At 42.7% G+C, this 17,285-nt stretch overlaps 3 protein-coding genes across 12 annotated transcripts in view; 2 read left to right on the plus strand and 1 right to left on the minus strand.

Annotated features, from left to right (window-relative positions):
- The first annotated feature begins 181 nt into the window (after window positions 1-181).
- On the plus strand, window positions 182-9,709 carry chrna9a (cholinergic receptor, nicotinic, alpha 9a). 4 transcript variants are annotated; one of them, XM_086034367.1, is made up of 9 exons: window positions 182-355; window positions 506-1,903; window positions 2,004-2,149; window positions 2,993-3,147; window positions 3,700-3,880; window positions 4,818-4,901; window positions 4,974-5,169; window positions 6,313-6,899; window positions 8,008-9,709. In XM_086034367.1, exons 2-9 carry the CDS (start codon window positions 1,858-1,860, stop codon window positions 8,176-8,178), a joined length of 1,566 nt encoding a protein of 521 aa, XP_085890493.1. In that variant the 5' UTR covers window positions 182-355; window positions 506-1,857; the 3' UTR covers window positions 8,179-9,709. The 4 variants fall into 4 exon arrangements, with proteins under 4 accessions (XP_085890493.1, XP_085890494.1, XP_085890492.1 ...); XM_086034368.1 differs by having other exon boundaries at window positions 5,076-5,169; XM_086034366.1 differs by having other exon boundaries at window positions 185-355; window positions 506-1,136; window positions 1,768-1,903; window positions 4,818-5,169.
- A 305-nt stretch (window positions 9,710-10,014) lies between these two features.
- LOC147146410 (uncharacterized) lies at window positions 10,015-11,832 on the plus strand. Its single transcript, XM_086032823.1, has 2 exons — window positions 10,015-10,057; window positions 10,128-11,832. Exons 1-2 carry the CDS (start codon window positions 10,015-10,017, stop codon window positions 11,573-11,575), a joined length of 1,491 nt encoding a protein of 496 aa, XP_085888949.1. The 3' UTR covers window positions 11,576-11,832.
- A 1,492-nt stretch (window positions 11,833-13,324) lies between these two features.
- slit2 (slit homolog 2 (Drosophila)) overlaps window positions 13,325-17,285 on the minus strand; it is a 101,680-nt gene continuing 97,719 nt past the window's right edge. For 6 of the 7 annotated variants that reach the window (XM_086032909.1, XM_086032907.1, XM_086032914.1 and 3 more), the window contains 2 exons: window positions 16,156-16,370; window positions 13,325-14,841 (listed from right to left, as the gene is read on the minus strand). In XM_086032909.1, coding sequence (XP_085889035.1) covers window positions 14,585-14,841; window positions 16,156-16,370 — 472 coding nt within the window. In that variant the 3' untranslated portion in view covers window positions 13,325-14,584. Of the gene's footprint in view, window positions 14,842-15,891; window positions 15,936-16,155; window positions 16,371-17,285 lie in introns of all 7 variants that reach the window. The other variant, XM_086032915.1, reaches the window with a different exon arrangement.

Here is a 17,285-nt window from a genome sequence, read left to right on the forward strand (position 1 = left end):
GGAATTGAATAATTGATACAAAACAACACCCGCATAGAAAAAGCATCCTTATAACCCACAAGTCCGCAACATTCGTTTTTGTACATGTGCGCACGCACACACATGCTTACACACACGCTCGCACACGCACGCACGCACACACAGGAAACACCTGGGATATGCAGCAGCGTTTCTTACTGACATTGACCTTAAATTGTTTGCTGTTTGTGGAGGGATCTATCTCAACCTACTTGAGTAGACCACCGAAAAGAGCGTGTGTATTAATTAAAACAGATTGAAGATAAGTGAATGTAAAAAAAAACAAATCCACACAAACCAAACCCCACAGCTTGCGCACGCCAGATATCCTGAAAGGGTGAGTAGTTTTAATTTAATATAGACGTAGTTTTATTTTACAGTAATTTACTTACGTATTTTCCGGACCATAAGCCGCTATTTTTTTTTCTTCTTTCTTCTTTATATAAAGGTGCGCTATTCTGTGATTTATTTTTTCTTCCACCACTAGGGGCGCTCTAACCGGAAATACAATACAATACAACACAATTGCCATTAACAGGATGTGACTGCAGGTGGAGGAGTTCAACAGGCGAGGGCGCTATGCACTAGGTTATGAATTAGGTGGTATGCGGAAGTGCAAGCAATAAAAGGTGGACGTAACAACAAACTGGAATGGCAGCGGGCAGTGAAATGAAGATAAGTACTGTTTCTCTTCTGTTTTAATCAGCAAAGTTGCCGCCGTGTTAAGAGGCACTGGTAGGAAAGAATCTGTTCAGGTACATACATTTACTGTACATTTACAGATCAAAATCATTCTGTAAATGCAGTAAATATCAAATTTTTCGACATAGATAGGCGCCTTATATAAAGGTGCGGGTTGTAGTTCGGAACATACGGTGTTTTTACACTTGCCCACACGATGGCAACAATTTACGCCTGCAACAGATGTACATCATGTCTTGGTTCCTACTTCCCTTATTTCACGGTGATAAACGTATTTTTACACTTGTCTTTATAGCTAATGAAAGTTTCATGGTGGAGGAGGGAAACATCTCATTCTAAAACATGCAGGATAACGGCCCTCAAGGACGGACAGAGTTGCCCATCCCTGCCATAGAGCCTGTAACTGACTATTTAAAGTGAGATGATTTCCTTTGAGAAAAATCATTTTGAAATTCGAACTTGGAACCAGCATCCCAACAGATTGTTCAGTGAGCTTCAATTTCACCTTGGCCTTCCTTTCTGATGACTGAACTTTACATTGCGAACTCTATTCTTCTTATGACGGTGCTTTTGTCAAAGACTCCCACTGCGAGCTGAAATCAGATCCTGGATCTGTGTTAAGTCCATTGGTGTGTATGACAAGTGTGTCACATGCTCCCTGACATGTGTGCTGCTGCTGACTGACCTGGCACACAGAGGGTCAGCCTGCGTGTGTGTGTGTGTGTGTGTGTGTGACTTTCATGTATGCCATTGTATTGCAGTGTGGTGTTCAGCATGTCACACAGCTGGCTGTGTTCATATACACGAGCGGCTTATGCAGCGAGCATCACGTTTCACATACTGTCTGCGATATGTGATCGGGCCATTGTACCCTTGGGGGGCGGGGGGTTGGGGTGGGGGGGTGGCGGCTCCTGTTACAGAACAGCCATCACACACATATATAAACACACTGCAACGGAGGCAAACAGCGAATAACAACTAGTGAAGCATTTGACGGCTATTACAAGCGGCACGTTTCAAGGATTTAATACATGTGGTCACTCTCAGCCTGAACAGGACAGAACGGAGTTCAAGGAAGATTGACTCTGGTTGTCTCCGCACACGCATCGCTCAAGCCACGCCCTCATCGTGTCCGAAATGAAACGGGTGGCACTGATTGCTTGGATCAGCCTTCTGGTGCAAGGTCAGTTTTGCAGTTTTCGCCCCCCGTTTGTCGTGCATATCGTGAAACTTTTTCTTGTTTCTTTGTCTTCTTCCTTTTGTGCCATCCTGTTGCTCGTCAGTATCTCAGGGCGCCCGGGGACGTTACGCTCGCAAACTTCTGAATGACCTGATGGAGGACTACTCCAACGCTTTGAGGCCTGTAGGGGACACTGACAAAGCCCTCAATGTCTCCCTTCAGATCACTCTGTCCCAGATTAAAGATATGGTGAGTGGAAAGGAAATGAGTGACCTGTCAGTATTCATCACTAAAACCTGCCCGAGCGCATCATTGAGTCATGTAATAAATGCGCAGTTAATCTACTTCAAATGAACACTCACTTGGGGTAGGGTATCAGTAGACATTGCCCATAAGACTGCGCCACAGAAAAATGAAATTGGAATACTTTAAATGATAAATTGGATAAAATGTTGCACATCATCGCTGTCGGATGATAAATATATATACATAGAAATATTTATTTTCAAGGTCGATTGAAGAAAAATGGTGAAAGCAAAGCAAAGCAAAAAACTCTGGTGCTGGATTCTGCTGCGTAACTCATATTCCACAAACACAATATTAATCAGAATGCCGTGTTTAGACTGGTGGAGGCGCATAGAACATAATGTAAAGAAAATTTGGGGGTTGACTTCTACTTTAAACGATGAGTAGGGTTGCTCGATTTTGAAAAAAAAACAGTATCATGAGTATTTTTCGTAATAATTGAAATCACGATTATTCAAACGATCATTTAATTTTTTTGTACAGGACAAGGAAATGTTTAAACCTAAAAATAAAAAGACAAATAAATCAGTTCCTTTTGGACCAAATACATTTAAAAAATGTGTTGCTATAAAATTTTTAAAAAGGTGCAAATGTATAAATTCAACCATGATTTCCTTGTGTAAACAAATATAGTGTGCTGGATATAAATGAATATCAATAATAGTTTTTTATGATTATGCCAATTTTGTAATCGCACAGTGTTATAATCGTAAAAATGTAATTGAATTTCAATTAATTGCACAGCCCTAACGATGAGTGCAATGTATTTTCTTTGTGTGCATGCAGGACGAGCGAAATCAGGTGCTAACCACATACCTGTGGATCAGGCAGGTGTGGCACGACGCCTACCTGAAGTGGAACAAGGAGGACTACGACGATCTGGAGATGATCAACATTCCGAGTGACCTGGTTTGGAAGCCTGACATCGTCCTCTATAACAAGTTGGCAAACTTACGTGCATTGTTTTCAACTGTTTTCATCACTTCCTTTAAAGCGGAAGTCAAACCAAACATATTTTTTTCAAGAATATGTTCCCACCAGGGCCACTAGTTGCATTCTGATTAATTTTGTGTTTGTGGAATATAAGTTAAGCAGTAAAATGCACTCGTTTTTAGCCATCTCTGGGGGCGGCCATTTTGTCTTCTGTCGACTGAAAATGACATCACAACTGTTCACAACGACCAATCACGGCTGACCTGTTCTCTGAATCTGAGCCGTGATTGGTCTTTGTGAGCAGTTGTGAGGTCGTTTTCAGTGGACAGAAGACAAAATGGCCGTCCCCAGAGAGGGCTAAAAACGAGTGGATTAACTCTTACTCTACAAACGCAATATTCATCAGAATGCCTTGTTTCAACTAGTGGGCTTGCATAGAACATATTTTTGAAAAAAAAAATGTTTGCGTTGACTTCCGCTTTAACCCCTCAAACAAAGCATGACTATCGTTCTGAAAAGCAGCAGTGTCTCCATCTGACGTGGGTCTGATGTGTGTTCAGAGCAGATGAGGAGTCGTCAGGTCCTTCCAACACCAACGTGAAGCTGCGCTACAACGGTGAGATCGTCTGGGACTCGCCAGCCATCACGAAGAGCACCTGCGTGGTGGATGTTTCCTACTTCCCTTTTGACTGGCAGCAGTGCAACCTCACGTTTGGCTCGTGGACATATAACGGGAACCAGGTGTGTAAAAGCAGGTTCGGTGCAAAATGAAGGTGGATAATGTGAAAGTAGGAGCCCAAACTTTTCGATGTCAACCCCAAGGGAATTGTAGCTCCTTTAGCTTCTTTGATGTACAGTACACTGAAAAAAGCTTTTGTTGACTTTGCTCAATTTTGTTTTATTTATTTTATTTCTATTTTGGGTAACCACTTGACGAAATAAAAGTGAGTAAATTCAACACACCATTTTTTTCAGTGTAGTAAAATCCACCTGTTTTTGTCCATTTCAGGGGGCGGCCATTTTGTCACTTGCTGTCAGCTGAAAATGATATCACAGTTGCTCAGGGCCAATCACGGCTCGGCTTCAGAAAACAGGTGAGCCGTGATTGGTCGTTACCGGGAGCCTTGAGCAACTGTGATGTCATTTTCAGTCGACAGAAAAAGACAAAATGGCCGCCCCTTGAGAAGGCTAAAAATGGGTGGATTTTGTTGCTTAACCCATTCCACAAATGCAATATTAACCAGAATGCCATGTTTAGATTAGTGGTTGCGCAGACAACATATTGTAAGGAAAATGTTTGGGTTGACTTCACTTTTAAAAAAATGATCTGGATGATTTTATTTTGTGCAGCCATTGACGAGTAAAGTAAACACACCATTATTTTCAATGTGCATTTTTTCATTTTATTTAGATCAGGGGTGTTAAGTCAGGTCAAGTGGCCATGTGCACAGCGGCGTCCATTTTTTCAGCAGCCCGAACCATGTTTTGAAAATAACATTAACGTGGCTACAGTATTTCATTTTATTTTATTTTTTAAAGGTGGTATAATCTATGGATGTCAAAGCGGCCCTTGCCCCCTTCAATTTTTCTGAAGGTGGCCCTCAACAGAAAGAGTTTGGACACCCCCGGTTTCATCTCTCGTTGCATTTGTTTACATTCCCGTGTGCCTTTCACGCAGGTGGACGTTAGTTTGGGCATGGACAGCGGCGACCTGTCCGACTTTGTGGAGAACGTGGAGTGGGAGTGTCACGGCATGCCGGCGGTGAGGAACGTCATGATGTACGGCTGCTGCTCGGATCCCTACACTGAAGTCACTTACACCTTGCTCCTGAAGCGCCGATCCTCCTTCTACATCTTCAATCTGCTCCTGCCTTGCTTCCTTATCTCCTTCCTGGCACCACTGGGCTTCTACCTGCCGGCTGACTCCGGAGAGAAGGTGTCGCTGGGGGTGACCGTGCTGCTGGCGCTCACTGTGTTCCAGCTGCTGGTGGCCGAGAGCATGCCGCCAGCAGAAAGCATGCCCTATATAGGTTAGTCGCAACAACATGGCACACTCTAGGTCCGACGTCCGACAGTCACGTCTCCACGGAACTACAATTATTCACCCATTTTGCGTGTTAGGTAAATGTTACATTTAAAAAAAAACAAAAAAAAACAGTGGCAAAGTAATACAAAAGAGGTGGTTAGCAATGTTCATCTCACAGTTTGGGGTTTGAATCTTGGCTCCCAAATTTCCGTGGGGCACATGTCGTTTCTTCGGGTACTACGGCTTCTTCCCACGTTCCAAAAACTTTTTGAAGACTCCAAATTGTTCCTTCAGGTATGAATGTGAGTGTGGATTGGTTGTTTGCCTTTATATGCACTGAAAAAAAAAACGTGTCGAATTTTCTCAAGTTTATTTTGTCAATTGGTTGCATGAAATTAAATCATCTGATCCAGATGTATTTTTTAAGTAGCTATGGTAGATGTATAGTCTACTTAAAGTGGAAGTAAATCCCCCAAAATTATTTCAGAGAAAATGCTCTATGCAGCCCCCACTAGTCTCAACACGACATTCTGATTAATACTGCATTTGTGGAATAAGAGTTAATCCATCAATTTTTAGCCATCTCGGGGGCCGGCCATTTTGCCACTTTCTGTCGATGGAAAATGGCATCCCAGTTGCTCAGGGTTTAGATAACGACCAAGAGTTCAGACTAGTTAAGGCACATAGAACATTTTCTTGTAAAGAACATTTTTGGGTTGACTTTACCATAATGTAAAGTCTGCTAGTAGATGTATTGTCTACTTATAACATGTTATCTGGATCAAAATGATTTTATTTTGTGCCACCACTTGTCCAAATAAAATTGTCAATTCAACAAAAACAAAATGTTCAGCGCCATGTGTCCTGAGATTGGCTGGTGAAGTCCTAACATGCCCGTTGTTTTAGTTTGGTTTCATTATTATTGCAGTCTACACAAATTCAAACTAGCCGCACAAATAAACATGATTTTTTTTTTTTTTTTTTTTAAACAAAGAAGTACAGTACACCAGCTCTTCTATTGATCTATGACTTTGCAAGTTTACTTAATATCGTTACTAGTGAGTAGCGGTGATCTGGTAATATTGCTTGTCATAAATGTACTGCTGCGTGAAAAAAGAAAACAAACAAATCCCTTCCTCTCCTCCAGGGAAGTACTACATTGCCACCATGACCATGATCACAGCTTCGACATCTCTCACCATCTTCATTATGAACATTCATTTCTGCGGAGCTGAGGCCAAGCCAGTCCCTCACTGGGCTAAAGTCCTCATCATAGATTACATGTCCAAAATATTTTTTGTCTACGAGGTCGGGGAAAATTGTACCACCCCCGAGTGTGAGAAGAGCCCTCTATACCATGACGAAAGCGCGAGTGACGCAATCTTCGACCCTCTCGACTGTGACATCCGCCACCCTGACGGCGACCCGTACAAACGTGGCAACGGCCACGGCATTCATCATCACCATCATCATCATCGTCATCATCATCGCAGCCGACATCGCATAGAAGAGGCAAATGGCAAAGTAAACAACAAACATCATCACGAGAACCGCGCCTCTCCACCGGAGCACGACCGCCGCCGTGTCACAAATGATGAGGACTGCAAAGCTGCTCCTCATCCTCCATCCCTCCAGCATTTGAACGGAGGGTTGAAGGAGCAGATCCGCTATCCAGAGGAGGAGCTTCAGATCCCGGCCGGGCCCTGCAGCTGCCCCTGCCTCCAACACAATCAGGTACAAGAGATGATCGTGGCCACTGTTCATTTAAAGTGCAGTGAAATTTAAAAGCCAAGTCAACCCCAAAAAATGTCTTTCCAATAATGTGTTCGATGCGCCTCCACTAGTCTAAACACGACATTCTGATTTAATAGTGCGTTTGTGGAATATGAGTTGAGCAGTAAAATCTACCCGTTTTTGTCCATGTTAGGTGCGGCCACTTTGCCACTTGCTGTCAACTGAAAGAATGGAATGTTTTGGCTAGTGGGGGTTCATAGGGAACCTATTTTTGTAAATAATTATTTTTTTGGGTTGACTTGCTCTCTGAAGGGATTAAAGCCGTGTTTGACTCAAAGGTACTTGCCTCAGTGCTAACCCATTGCATAACTTTCATGAAGTGACTTAAGGTTTTTGCTTATTTTGTGTGCTGTCTGCATCGCATTTATTCTTTCCGTTTTTAGTTGTCAAATCCAAAAATGAAAAAGGCACTGTTTATCTTCGCTACTTTTTTAATCTAACACAAAAACAAAACAATGACGGATTTTTCCTACTTCAATTTTAGGCTCAGGTCAAAACTCCCAAATTGAAAAATGGGCTATTTAAATCTTAATGTTCGTTTGGTTGGGGTTATGTGACCCGGAAGTTTGGTAACAACGAGCGATGGTAAAGATACGTCAGCTGCCACAATCAGTCCGGCCGTTGACCACACAATCCATCAAATGATCAGCCATATAATATCAAGGACAATTTTTTTTTTTTCGAGGCATTGTAATCGGCCTCATACGTTATTTCATGCAATACATATGACTACCACTATCCTCAGTTACGCTTTTGCTGTTATGCATATCCAGTCACATTATTGCCACTGTGAAATAATATGCGAGGAGCCATGTGTCTTTGTCTTTGTTGGTGGGCATCTCCCGTGTTGGACGTAATTACAATACAATACAATACAATTACAATCACGCATCAGTTAGACTGAAATACAAATAACAAAACAATCAGTGGCTCTTTTTTTTTTTTTTTTTTTTCCATTTCCATTTTTGAAATGGAAGGAACGAACGATACACGGATTGTTAACGCTGCCAAATCGTGGCTGTGGCTCCTTTCTCTGTCCCGCCTTTAGGTGGTGAAGAACATCCAGTACATGGCCAACTGCTTCCGTGAGCAGAGGACAACTTGCGTCAAGGCTGCCGAGTGGAAGAAAGTTGCCAAGGTGATGGATCGATTTTTCATGTGGATCTTCTTCGTCATGGTGTTCCTCATGAGCGTCCTGATTATCGCCAAGGCATCGTGACAGTTTGTTTTCAACGCTAATCCTCAATGATCCCCACCCGAGTCACCGAACTCCCATCTCAGAGGTGGAACGAATTTGAACTGCTTGTCTGCAGTACAATGAAAGGTGTTTCGTATGTCAGCTTTGCGCGGCGCTTGCATGCCGTCACTTTGTATACTGTGACGTTGTGCTTTGACACAGAAGACATCAAGAGATCAGTAAAGCAGTATAGGCCACACACCAAGAAGCTAATTGGACTCCATTATTGATGCTTTGAAAGACAGGCACTCATCCATCGGCATGACAACCCTTAATTGGGAAGTCAACGCAAAATGTTTCTTTACAAGAAAATGTTCTGTGCAGCCCCACTAGCTTAAACACAGCCTTCTGATCAACTCGTTCAATCCCAAAGACATATTTATGTCTTTTCACAGTCCAGCCATTCAATCCCAGGAATTCATTTATATATATTTTTTTCAATTTTTTTTCAAGCGTTAGGGTAAAGGAATAGGTACTGAATAAGTTAAAATTGTGTTTGTGAAATATAAATTAAAGAGGAAATTAACACAAAAATTTTCGCAGCAGGCCCACTAGTCCAAACACGACATTCTGATTAATATTGCGTTTGTGGAATATGAGTTAAACGGCAAAATCCACCCGTTTTTAGCTAGCTCAGGGGGCAGCCATTTTGTCACTTCTGTCGACTGAAAATGACATCACAACTGCCCAGGGCTCAAGTAACGACCAATCACGGCGCCCCTGTTTACTGAAGCTGAGCCGTGATTGGTCGTTGTGTAGTTGCGATGTCGTTTTAAGTCGACAGAAGTGACAAAATGGCCGCCCCCGGAGATGGCTAAAAACGAGTGGATTAACTCTTATCCCACAAACGCAATATTGTTTCAACTAGTGGGCTTGCATAGAACATACTCTTTAAGCAGCAAAATCCCCCCGTTTTTGTCCATGTCAGGGGGCGGCCATTTTGCCACTTGTTGTCGACTGAAAATCACATCATAGTTGCTCAAGTAACGACCAATCAAGGCTCACCTGCTTTCTGAAGCTGAGTCATGATTGGGCATTACCCGAGCCCTGAGCAACTGTGATGTCATTTTCAGTCGACAGAAGTGACAAAATGTCTAAAAACGGGTGCATTATGCTGCTTAATTTCTATTCCACAAATGCAATATTTTCTCAAAATGCCGTGTTTAGACGCAAAGGCGGATAGAACATATTATTGTAAATAATTTTTTGGGGGGGGGTGACTTCCCTTTGAGCTCATTGGCCACTTCATTAAGTGTACTTGCACATCCTCACGCTGTTTCACACTTGTCACTCGTTCTTAAGACCACTTCCGCCCTAACGCTTCCTGGAGTTAGTCACGACTGCTATCCATGTCGGTTAATGTAACAAAACGGTCACAAATTATCAACACACGACAAAGTAATAGTATTGTTTGATTATTTATTGTAACAGTAAGTTTGAGTATTCTTTTATTTATTGTACTAATACATCTGAATAAAGATGAAGGCACCCACGGTGCTTTCTGGAAAAGCAACCAATCGCGTTTCCTTGTTACAAAAAGAAATCAAACTGGGACTTTGATCACATTGACCGCAGGCGAGTCGTGCAACTTTCCATCCAACTGTTAGCTTGCCGGGGCTCAAATTCAACTGGACCATGGTCCTAAACTCTAATCTAAAGATAAGAAATGAGACGAGCTTACTCAAGATGTTGGAATCATGCTGATGACATCAGGTCAAGAGAGGTTTGCCGTGTCACTGACCCGACACGCCCCCATCATGCAGACCTTTATAGGAACGTGTCGTTCTTCATTCGTATCGGCTAGCGAGCGGAAGCAGCATGTCGTCCTCGAGCAAGCAACTCTCTCCCAAGACGAAAACGGGTACGTATTTTGTCATTCGTCCTCAATTTGAACAACTCAAAAACAACTCCCAAATGAATTTCAAATCCAGGTGGGAAGTCACCTTCCTTCTTGTCAGAGATCCGACTGGTTCTGCTGGGCAAGACCGGCAGTGGAAAAAGCACCACTGCCAACTTTATCTTGGGCCGTAAACTCTTTGACACAAAAGTCAGCAGCTGCTCCGTCACCCTGCGCTCTCGGAGGGCCTGCGGAGAAATCTGCGGGAGGCACCTGGTGCTCTTGGACACTCCGGGAATTCTCGCCACTTCCCAGACTCCGAAGGAGGTGCGCAAAGAGTTAAGAAAATCTGTTAGTCTCCTCTTCCCGGGCCCTCATGTCTTCCTCCTCATTATTCGGATCTCACGCTTCACTCGGGAGGAGAAAGAGGCGGTGCGTCAGTTCAAACAGGCCCTGGGTTCTCACGCGCTCCGCTTGTCCGTTGTGGTTTTTACCCACGGAGACTGCCTGGAAGATGGCGTTTCCGCGAAGCGGTGCATGATAGACATGTGCCCCTACCTGGAGGAACTGGTGACAGAATGCGGCGGGAGGTACTGCGTCTTCAACAACCAGAGCTCCGGGAGCAAGGAGCAAATAATCCAGCTGCTCGCCGTTGTGGACCGCATGATGAAGGCGAACGGAGGAGCCTGCTACACCAGCAAGATGCTTCAGAGATCAGAGGAGGACCTGGCCTGCACGCAGCGGGACGAGCGCCATTTGCTGACTCACAACGAGAAGCGGCTACAAAAGACGCAGCGGGAAGACATGAACGTGAGCGGTGAAGGAGAGAGTGAGGAACTTCAGCCAAAAAGGGAGAGAGGGACGGAGGAGCTTCAGAAACAAGATGAGAAAGAAGAAGAAGAAGAGAAACTAACAGATTTTGAGGGCAAAGAGATTCCGGAGGAGGAGGAGGAAGAGCGAGACGCTCACCAGGACAGTTTGGAAGAAATCGCCAACATACTTGTGGAAGCAGCAATGAGGGAGAAGAATCTAGGAAGTGACGTGGAGGAGACGACAATACGCAACGGGGAAAACGAAAGGAAAGAAATGGAGATCAGACCGACTGAAGAAATGAGCAGAGGGGCTTTGCGACGACAGCTGGATAAACTCTTGCAGAGTTTGGAGGAAAGGAACAAGGAGGAACGGGAGCGGATGAAGCAAATGGAGGTTTTGCTCAAACGCCAGAGAGGGGGCGAACGGGCGGCGCAAATGGAAACGCTGAGAGAGGAGAAAATCAATCTAGAATCCCTCGCGGAGCAGCTCCGACAACTCAAGGCGAAGACGGACGAGTATCAACGCAGGGAAGCGAGGCTCGGGAGGCAGCTGGAGGGGAGCGAGAGGGAGCTGTGTCGCGCGTGTTCCTCGCACGCCGCCATCAGGAAGAAACGCGAGGCGGCGCAGCACGGCGCCGTCACGCACGTGGCTGGATTTGCGCAGGAGATGGGACTGATAGGACTCAATGCATCCTTGCAGTTTGCCAGGAATGCCTGTTGTGTACAGTGACTCGGGAGTCATGCTAGCAACTAGTAATTCTTCAATAGCTCATCATTTAGCAACATCCGGCCTGTCTGCACTTTTTAATTGAGAAAACTGATTTTTGTTGTTGTTGTTGTCGATTTAAAAGTAACCTTTGATCAGTATCCACACATCGACGAAGTCGTGAAAAAGATCAATTTAAAAGGTTAAAAAAGTATATCACAACTATTCAGCCATGCACCGATCGATTCAGATGTAAACGATTTTGAACTGATTCATACATTTCAATAATCAATTATCAAATAAAGCAGGTGTCTGGTGTTGTCATTTTTCCCCACATTTACATCAATGCAATTCTGGTTTAAGTAAGAATAGAAACCAAAAAGGCAGTGGTAGTATTTTTTTCCTTAGAACAGCAACAAATTTGACCATTCTTCCCGTTCATGTACACGTCTCTTTGTAGCCAGATATTGAAGCACTATTGGAATGAAATCATTAGCATAATGTCAGTTAAAACAGATACATAACGACCTCCGGGAGCCTGTTTACGTGCCGTTTGAGTAGAAGCACCTGTGGCTAAAGCCAAACCGTGGTTTACTTTACTCAAAGTGTGTTCTGCCATCCGATTTCATTTTTTATTGAGCAACAGTGAGCAGCATCTGACAGACAACCGAATGCCCTAAGGGAGTACGCGCACCTGCAGTATCGTCGAGGGCCACGATCCTGCATGTTTTAAAATGGTTCCGTCCTGCAACAAACTTCATTCAAATGATCAGGATTGTTATCAAGCTTCTGCAAAGCTTGCTGATGAGCTGATGATTTGAATCCGGTGTGCTGAAGGAGGGAAACATATAAAACATGCAGGATGGTGGCCGTCGATGACAGGATTTGGACACCCTGAATCTCAGTTACAGCTGATGGTGTTCACCTAGTGGTACACGGGCTCCCTCTAGTGGTAAGTGAAAGAATTCCTTCCCAAGTACAGTTCAACTGTATTTAACTAAAAAAAAAAGTTTTTTAAATGTATTTGTTAAGACCTGTTTGTTGTTAATAATTTATTAAAATATTTATTTTTTACTTAACCCCCCGCCAAAAAAAATCTTTACAGTGTTATGCTCTATGCAGCCCCACTAGTCAAAATATGGCATTCTGATTGACATTGTGGAATAAGAGTTAAGAAGTAAAAGGTGCCTTACAATAATAAATACACTTTTAAGAAATAAAACCTCTGTCTCATTTCGATGAATACTCAGGCCTATTACGCTACTGTATTTTCAATCAAGTTTGGAAGTCTATAACTTTTAACTCTATAAACTATAACTTTTCCTCTTAAGTATGCTGACTGCATGGTGTCACAGCTGCTTTTAAACTAACGTTTTTGTCAAAAGTGACACTGACTCGGGAGTAACCTGGTAAGAATTGAAATAACTTTGTAATCATACTACAAGTCCAGAAATTGGTTCTTACTGTACTGTGTGGAGTGACAAATAAAATGCTGCCCACGGTTTTCTTTGTTGTTAAAATATATATATATATATATATATATATATATATATATATAGTTATAATAATTAGTTGTTAATTATCAGTTCTGTTTAGTTTTTATTTTTTTAAATAAATGAATGAATAAATAAAACCAGGGTTTATTATCGTGACAAAAAAGGCAGAGCTAAATAGTGTGAGGTAAATATTGGTTTTAATTAACAAACATCAGTCAGGTAACTGACATTAGTCTGGGGGGTAGAGACGGGATCTATAAAGCACAATGCACACACGTAGAGTTGGGGGACATGTTTATCTGTTACACAAAGTGCCCCCGTACAGTCGGAGCAGGAGATTCTATATAACATACAGATCAGGATCCAAGTCTACGGTACAAAACTTAGCAGCAACATGTTAAAACATCGGAGACCAAGGGGCTAACAAAGTAGTTTCGTTTAGAAAAAGTCACAGTATCCTTTAAGCATAAATTTGTTATAAAGGTAAAAACAGTTCTAGGCATCCTCTAGGGTCAACGCTACTCACAAGATCTGCGTGTTTCGTATACTCTAATATAAAGACCTTCTGGTAATGGCACAGTACAAACGCTCGGGAAACGTGACAAAAATATACACCGTCCTCACGTCACATTTGCAGATTAAAATGTAACCAAGGTCTCTGGCAAGCACAACAGATTCCGGAAAAAAAAAAATAAAAAAAAACACAAACGAGCAAACAAAACCAAATTGTCTTCAACAACAACAACAACAACAACAACAAAAAAATAAAATAATAAAGGACACCATTATGTTAGTTCAGCTATCTTGACAGATTATGTCTTTTTAATACAAAAATAAGGACAAATATAAATTAATATATATTAAAAGAATCAGAATTGATACATGGGGGAAGACCTACTTAAGTACAGGTATTTATGATACAATAAATACTCATGACTGGGGAGTACTGGATAGCGTAGTGAACCTGGAGGGTGACAAATAACTCTTCTATGGGTGAGAGTGTTGTTCAGTAGCTGTGTGAAAGAGTTTTGAGGATTGTGTGCGCAGTCTCTTGCGTGTGGTGGTGAGTCTATGGTGCGACCGATTCGGGGTTGTCCTACGACACGCCAATCTCAGAGGATGCCCGGGGAAAAGACGTGTGGATCCTCCAGGGAAGAGCTTGGCAGAGTCAACATGATCAATGAAACGAAGTAGATGCAAGGAAAAAGTCAACTTTTTTTTTTTTTGTCTTTTTCTCCACTTCATAATAAAAAATAAGTCTGTTTTTGTACTTTACAATACAATTCAACATCCCCACCGAGGAAGCATCAATCATCAGTCCAAGCACTGACAAGGAAAGAAACTGACGTTTCTTCTTTTTTTTTTTTTTTCCAGGGTTTTTAAAAAAAAAAAACTGATGGAGGTTTTTTTGTCAGGATCTCAAAGAAGGAGATGGGAAAAAAGTAAGGCGGGCGGGTACACAAAACGTATCTTGCAATGAGAAAAGTCTTTTTTTTTTTTTTTTTTTTCCTTTTTTGTTTTTTTTTGTTTTTTTTGTTTATGTGGAACAATTTGTACAGCCGCACTTGACAATTTTCTCCACTTCCTGAACAAAAGAGGAGCCGTCGGTGCACTGGAAGGTGTATTTCCTGCGTTTGCTGCGGAGGGGGGTGCAGCAGGTCCCTTGTCCTTCTGCTCCCCCCGGGCAGCTGCCCCTGCACTCTAGACGGGAGACCTTCTCCTGGGTTTGGCACGCCGCGTAGCCTTGCTGTCTCTGGTAGACATCTCGGACCCGTTCCCCTCTGCAGGCCACCTCTGGCAAAAATAAAAACGTCGATGATCCATTAGGTGCTTGGTTCAACCGTAAAGAAATGACGTCAAAACTTGGATTTCCATGGCAGAGAACAACACAGACAAAGTGTCGAGGATCGTAAGAAATGAAGAGCATGTTACATGGAAGGACAAAGACGATGTGATAACTAGAGATAGACCGATAATTTTTTTTTCAGGGCCGATACCGATTACTAGTAGTCAAGGGGGCCGATAACCGATATTTGGAGCCGATATTCATTTTCAGCAAAAAGGCGAAAATATTGGCGTCAAAATATATTTTAAAAAAAAATTAGTACTCTTAACTTTGTTTGAATGTATTTAAGCTTATGTTTATTGAACATTTTTTTTCCCATTATGGCAAAATGGTGATTATCATTCATTTTTGCCAATATACATACAAAAAGGGAGCTCCCAGCGTCATCCGCATGTCTTATTAAGTGAAATGAAAACTTAAACAATAGCTCCCTATATTTTATAAGAGGTGGAGAATGTTGCCAGGGTCAGCAGAATCTCTTATAAAGTTAACTGAAAATGTACATAAATAGTTCCTTGAAGTTAACACAGATTTAAATGGATTTATTATCGGCCATCACATTTGAAAAAAAGGCCGATATTCGTTAAAATGCCGAATATCGGCGCCGATAATCGGCCCGGCCTCTTTTAAATCTCTACTGTATTCTTGAACGTGAATTGCTGAGGATAAAATTAATGTTTGTAAAATTGGCAGGTTTGAATAAATAACAATTTTGTGAGAAAATCTGCAAAATGAGTACACAATACGGACAGACGTACGGACACTTTTTGGACAATTCTCTGCTTTCCACTCTGTGAAAACAATTTGGGGATAGTGTGGGCTTTTCTTTTCTTAGTCGGCCTCATTTGAAAATAACGAAAACACGATGCTCACGACGTGAAACAAAACATGTTAAATAAAACGCAGTGGATGAACACTGTACAAACTACATGGGAGGGTTAAAAAAAACCAAAACAAAACAAAAAAAAAAATCCAAAAATCAGACCACGCAGTCTCACCTGAGTTACCCCTCGCGTGGGATTAAGCGGAAGCTCGGGTGAAGCTGATTTGGAAAAGCAAGGCGTGACAAGTGTTAATGCAGAAACAAGAAACATTGTTAGAAGCGCACGCATGCCAAACGGTGTTACCGAGCGGCTTTTTATAAGGGACCTCCGCTTCAATCGAAAGCTACAGATTAGTTGGAGATTTCGATCCAGGCCATTACCATTGCATGCGCTACTTTGTAAATGTCAAGAAGCGCAATACTGCATTATGAATGCCACCTTTGTCGCATGCCTCTCCGGCGTATCCGCTGTTACACTCGCAGTATGCTTTGCCCAGGCCCGACACTCTGCATCTGCCGTGTTTGCAGCGAGACGGGCTGCACGGATTGCTTGCGTCCTGGTCCTGCTCGTCGCAGAGGACGCCGCTGAACCCGGGCTGGCAGCGGCAGGAGTACGAGTAGGAGTTGATGGCCAGGCAGGTACCATGAATACACCTGGAGATGGGGAAAAAAAAAAAAAAAAAAAATCGCATGAAACGTGTTCGCCAGAAGCTTTTGCGTCTGATTATGGAGTGCTTTTCAAATGTGTGCCGAGTATAGATTATTCCCTAGAGAGTGTCCTCAATGAATTGGGAACACAAAATGTATTTGAAAAGTAATTAACAATTGACCGGCACTCATTGGCGGAGTTAGGATTTTTTTTCCTTGGGAGGGCCGTGGGGGGGGGGGGGGGGGGGGGGTGTTCAAAGATAGCTCATGGGTTCGTACAAAAACAACAATTTGTTTTCTATAAACCCCCCAAATTATTCCGAAAACGCAGATGAAAATTCTTGAATTGTCCCCTACGCGGGACGGGGGTGGAAAAAAAAAAAATCGGAAAATACCCTTAAATCTGGTCTGGCACCTGGGGGGGTCCAAGCATATTTCGGGGGTTGCAGGGCAACACATCACAACATGGATGGATATCCGCTTTTAGCTAGCTCAAGAGGCGGCCATTTTGTCACTTTCTATCGACTGAAAATGACATCACAGTTGCTCAGGGCTCGGAAAACGACCAATCATCGCTGACCTGTTTTTTTCTGAAGCTGAGCCGTGATTGGTCGTTACCTGAGCCCTGAGCAGTTGTGATGTCATTTTTAGTCGACAGAAGTGACAAAATGGCCGCCCCCTGAGATGGACAAAAACAGATGGATTTTGCTGCTTAGCTCATATTCCACAAACGCAACCTTAATCAGAACGCCGTGTTTGGACTAGTGGGGCTGCATAGAAAATATTCTCGCAAAGAAAATTTGGGGCTTGACTTCCGCTTTAATAGTGTGCACGAGTCACATTTTCAATTCTCTTTGCAAAAATCACAATATAGTGATTAGAAAGTCGGGAATGAGTGAATGTACCCAAACACGTCCATGC

Source organism: Filicampus tigris, chromosome 6 (genome assembly GCF_054856515.1).
Source record: "Filicampus tigris isolate MCC_2025a chromosome 6, RoL_Ftig_1.0, whole genome shotgun sequence".
In the NCBI taxonomy this organism is placed as follows: domain Eukaryota; kingdom Metazoa; phylum Chordata; class Actinopteri; order Syngnathiformes; family Syngnathidae; genus Filicampus; species Filicampus tigris.

Excerpts from the sequence above, each read along its gene's own strand:
- chrna9a (XM_086034365.1), top strand. The coding sequence starts at position 1,858 with ATGAAACGGGTGGCACTGATTGCTTGGATCAGCCTTCTGGTGCAAG. Across the intron at positions 3,881-4,817 it reads GGACATATAACGGGAACCAG|GTGGACGTTAGTTTGGGCAT; the intron begins GTGTGTAAAAGC and ends CCTTTCACGCAG. Across the intron at positions 6,900-8,007 it reads CCTGCCTCCAACACAATCAG|GTGGTGAAGAACATCCAGTA; the intron begins GTACAAGAGATG and ends TCCCGCCTTTAG.
- LOC147146410 (XM_086032823.1), top strand. The coding sequence starts at position 10,015 with ATGTCGTCCTCGAGCAAGCAACTCTCTCCCAAGACGAAAACGG. Across the intron at positions 10,058-10,127 it reads CTCTCCCAAGACGAAAACGG|GTGGGAAGTCACCTTCCTTC; the intron begins GTACGTATTTTG and ends TTTCAAATCCAG.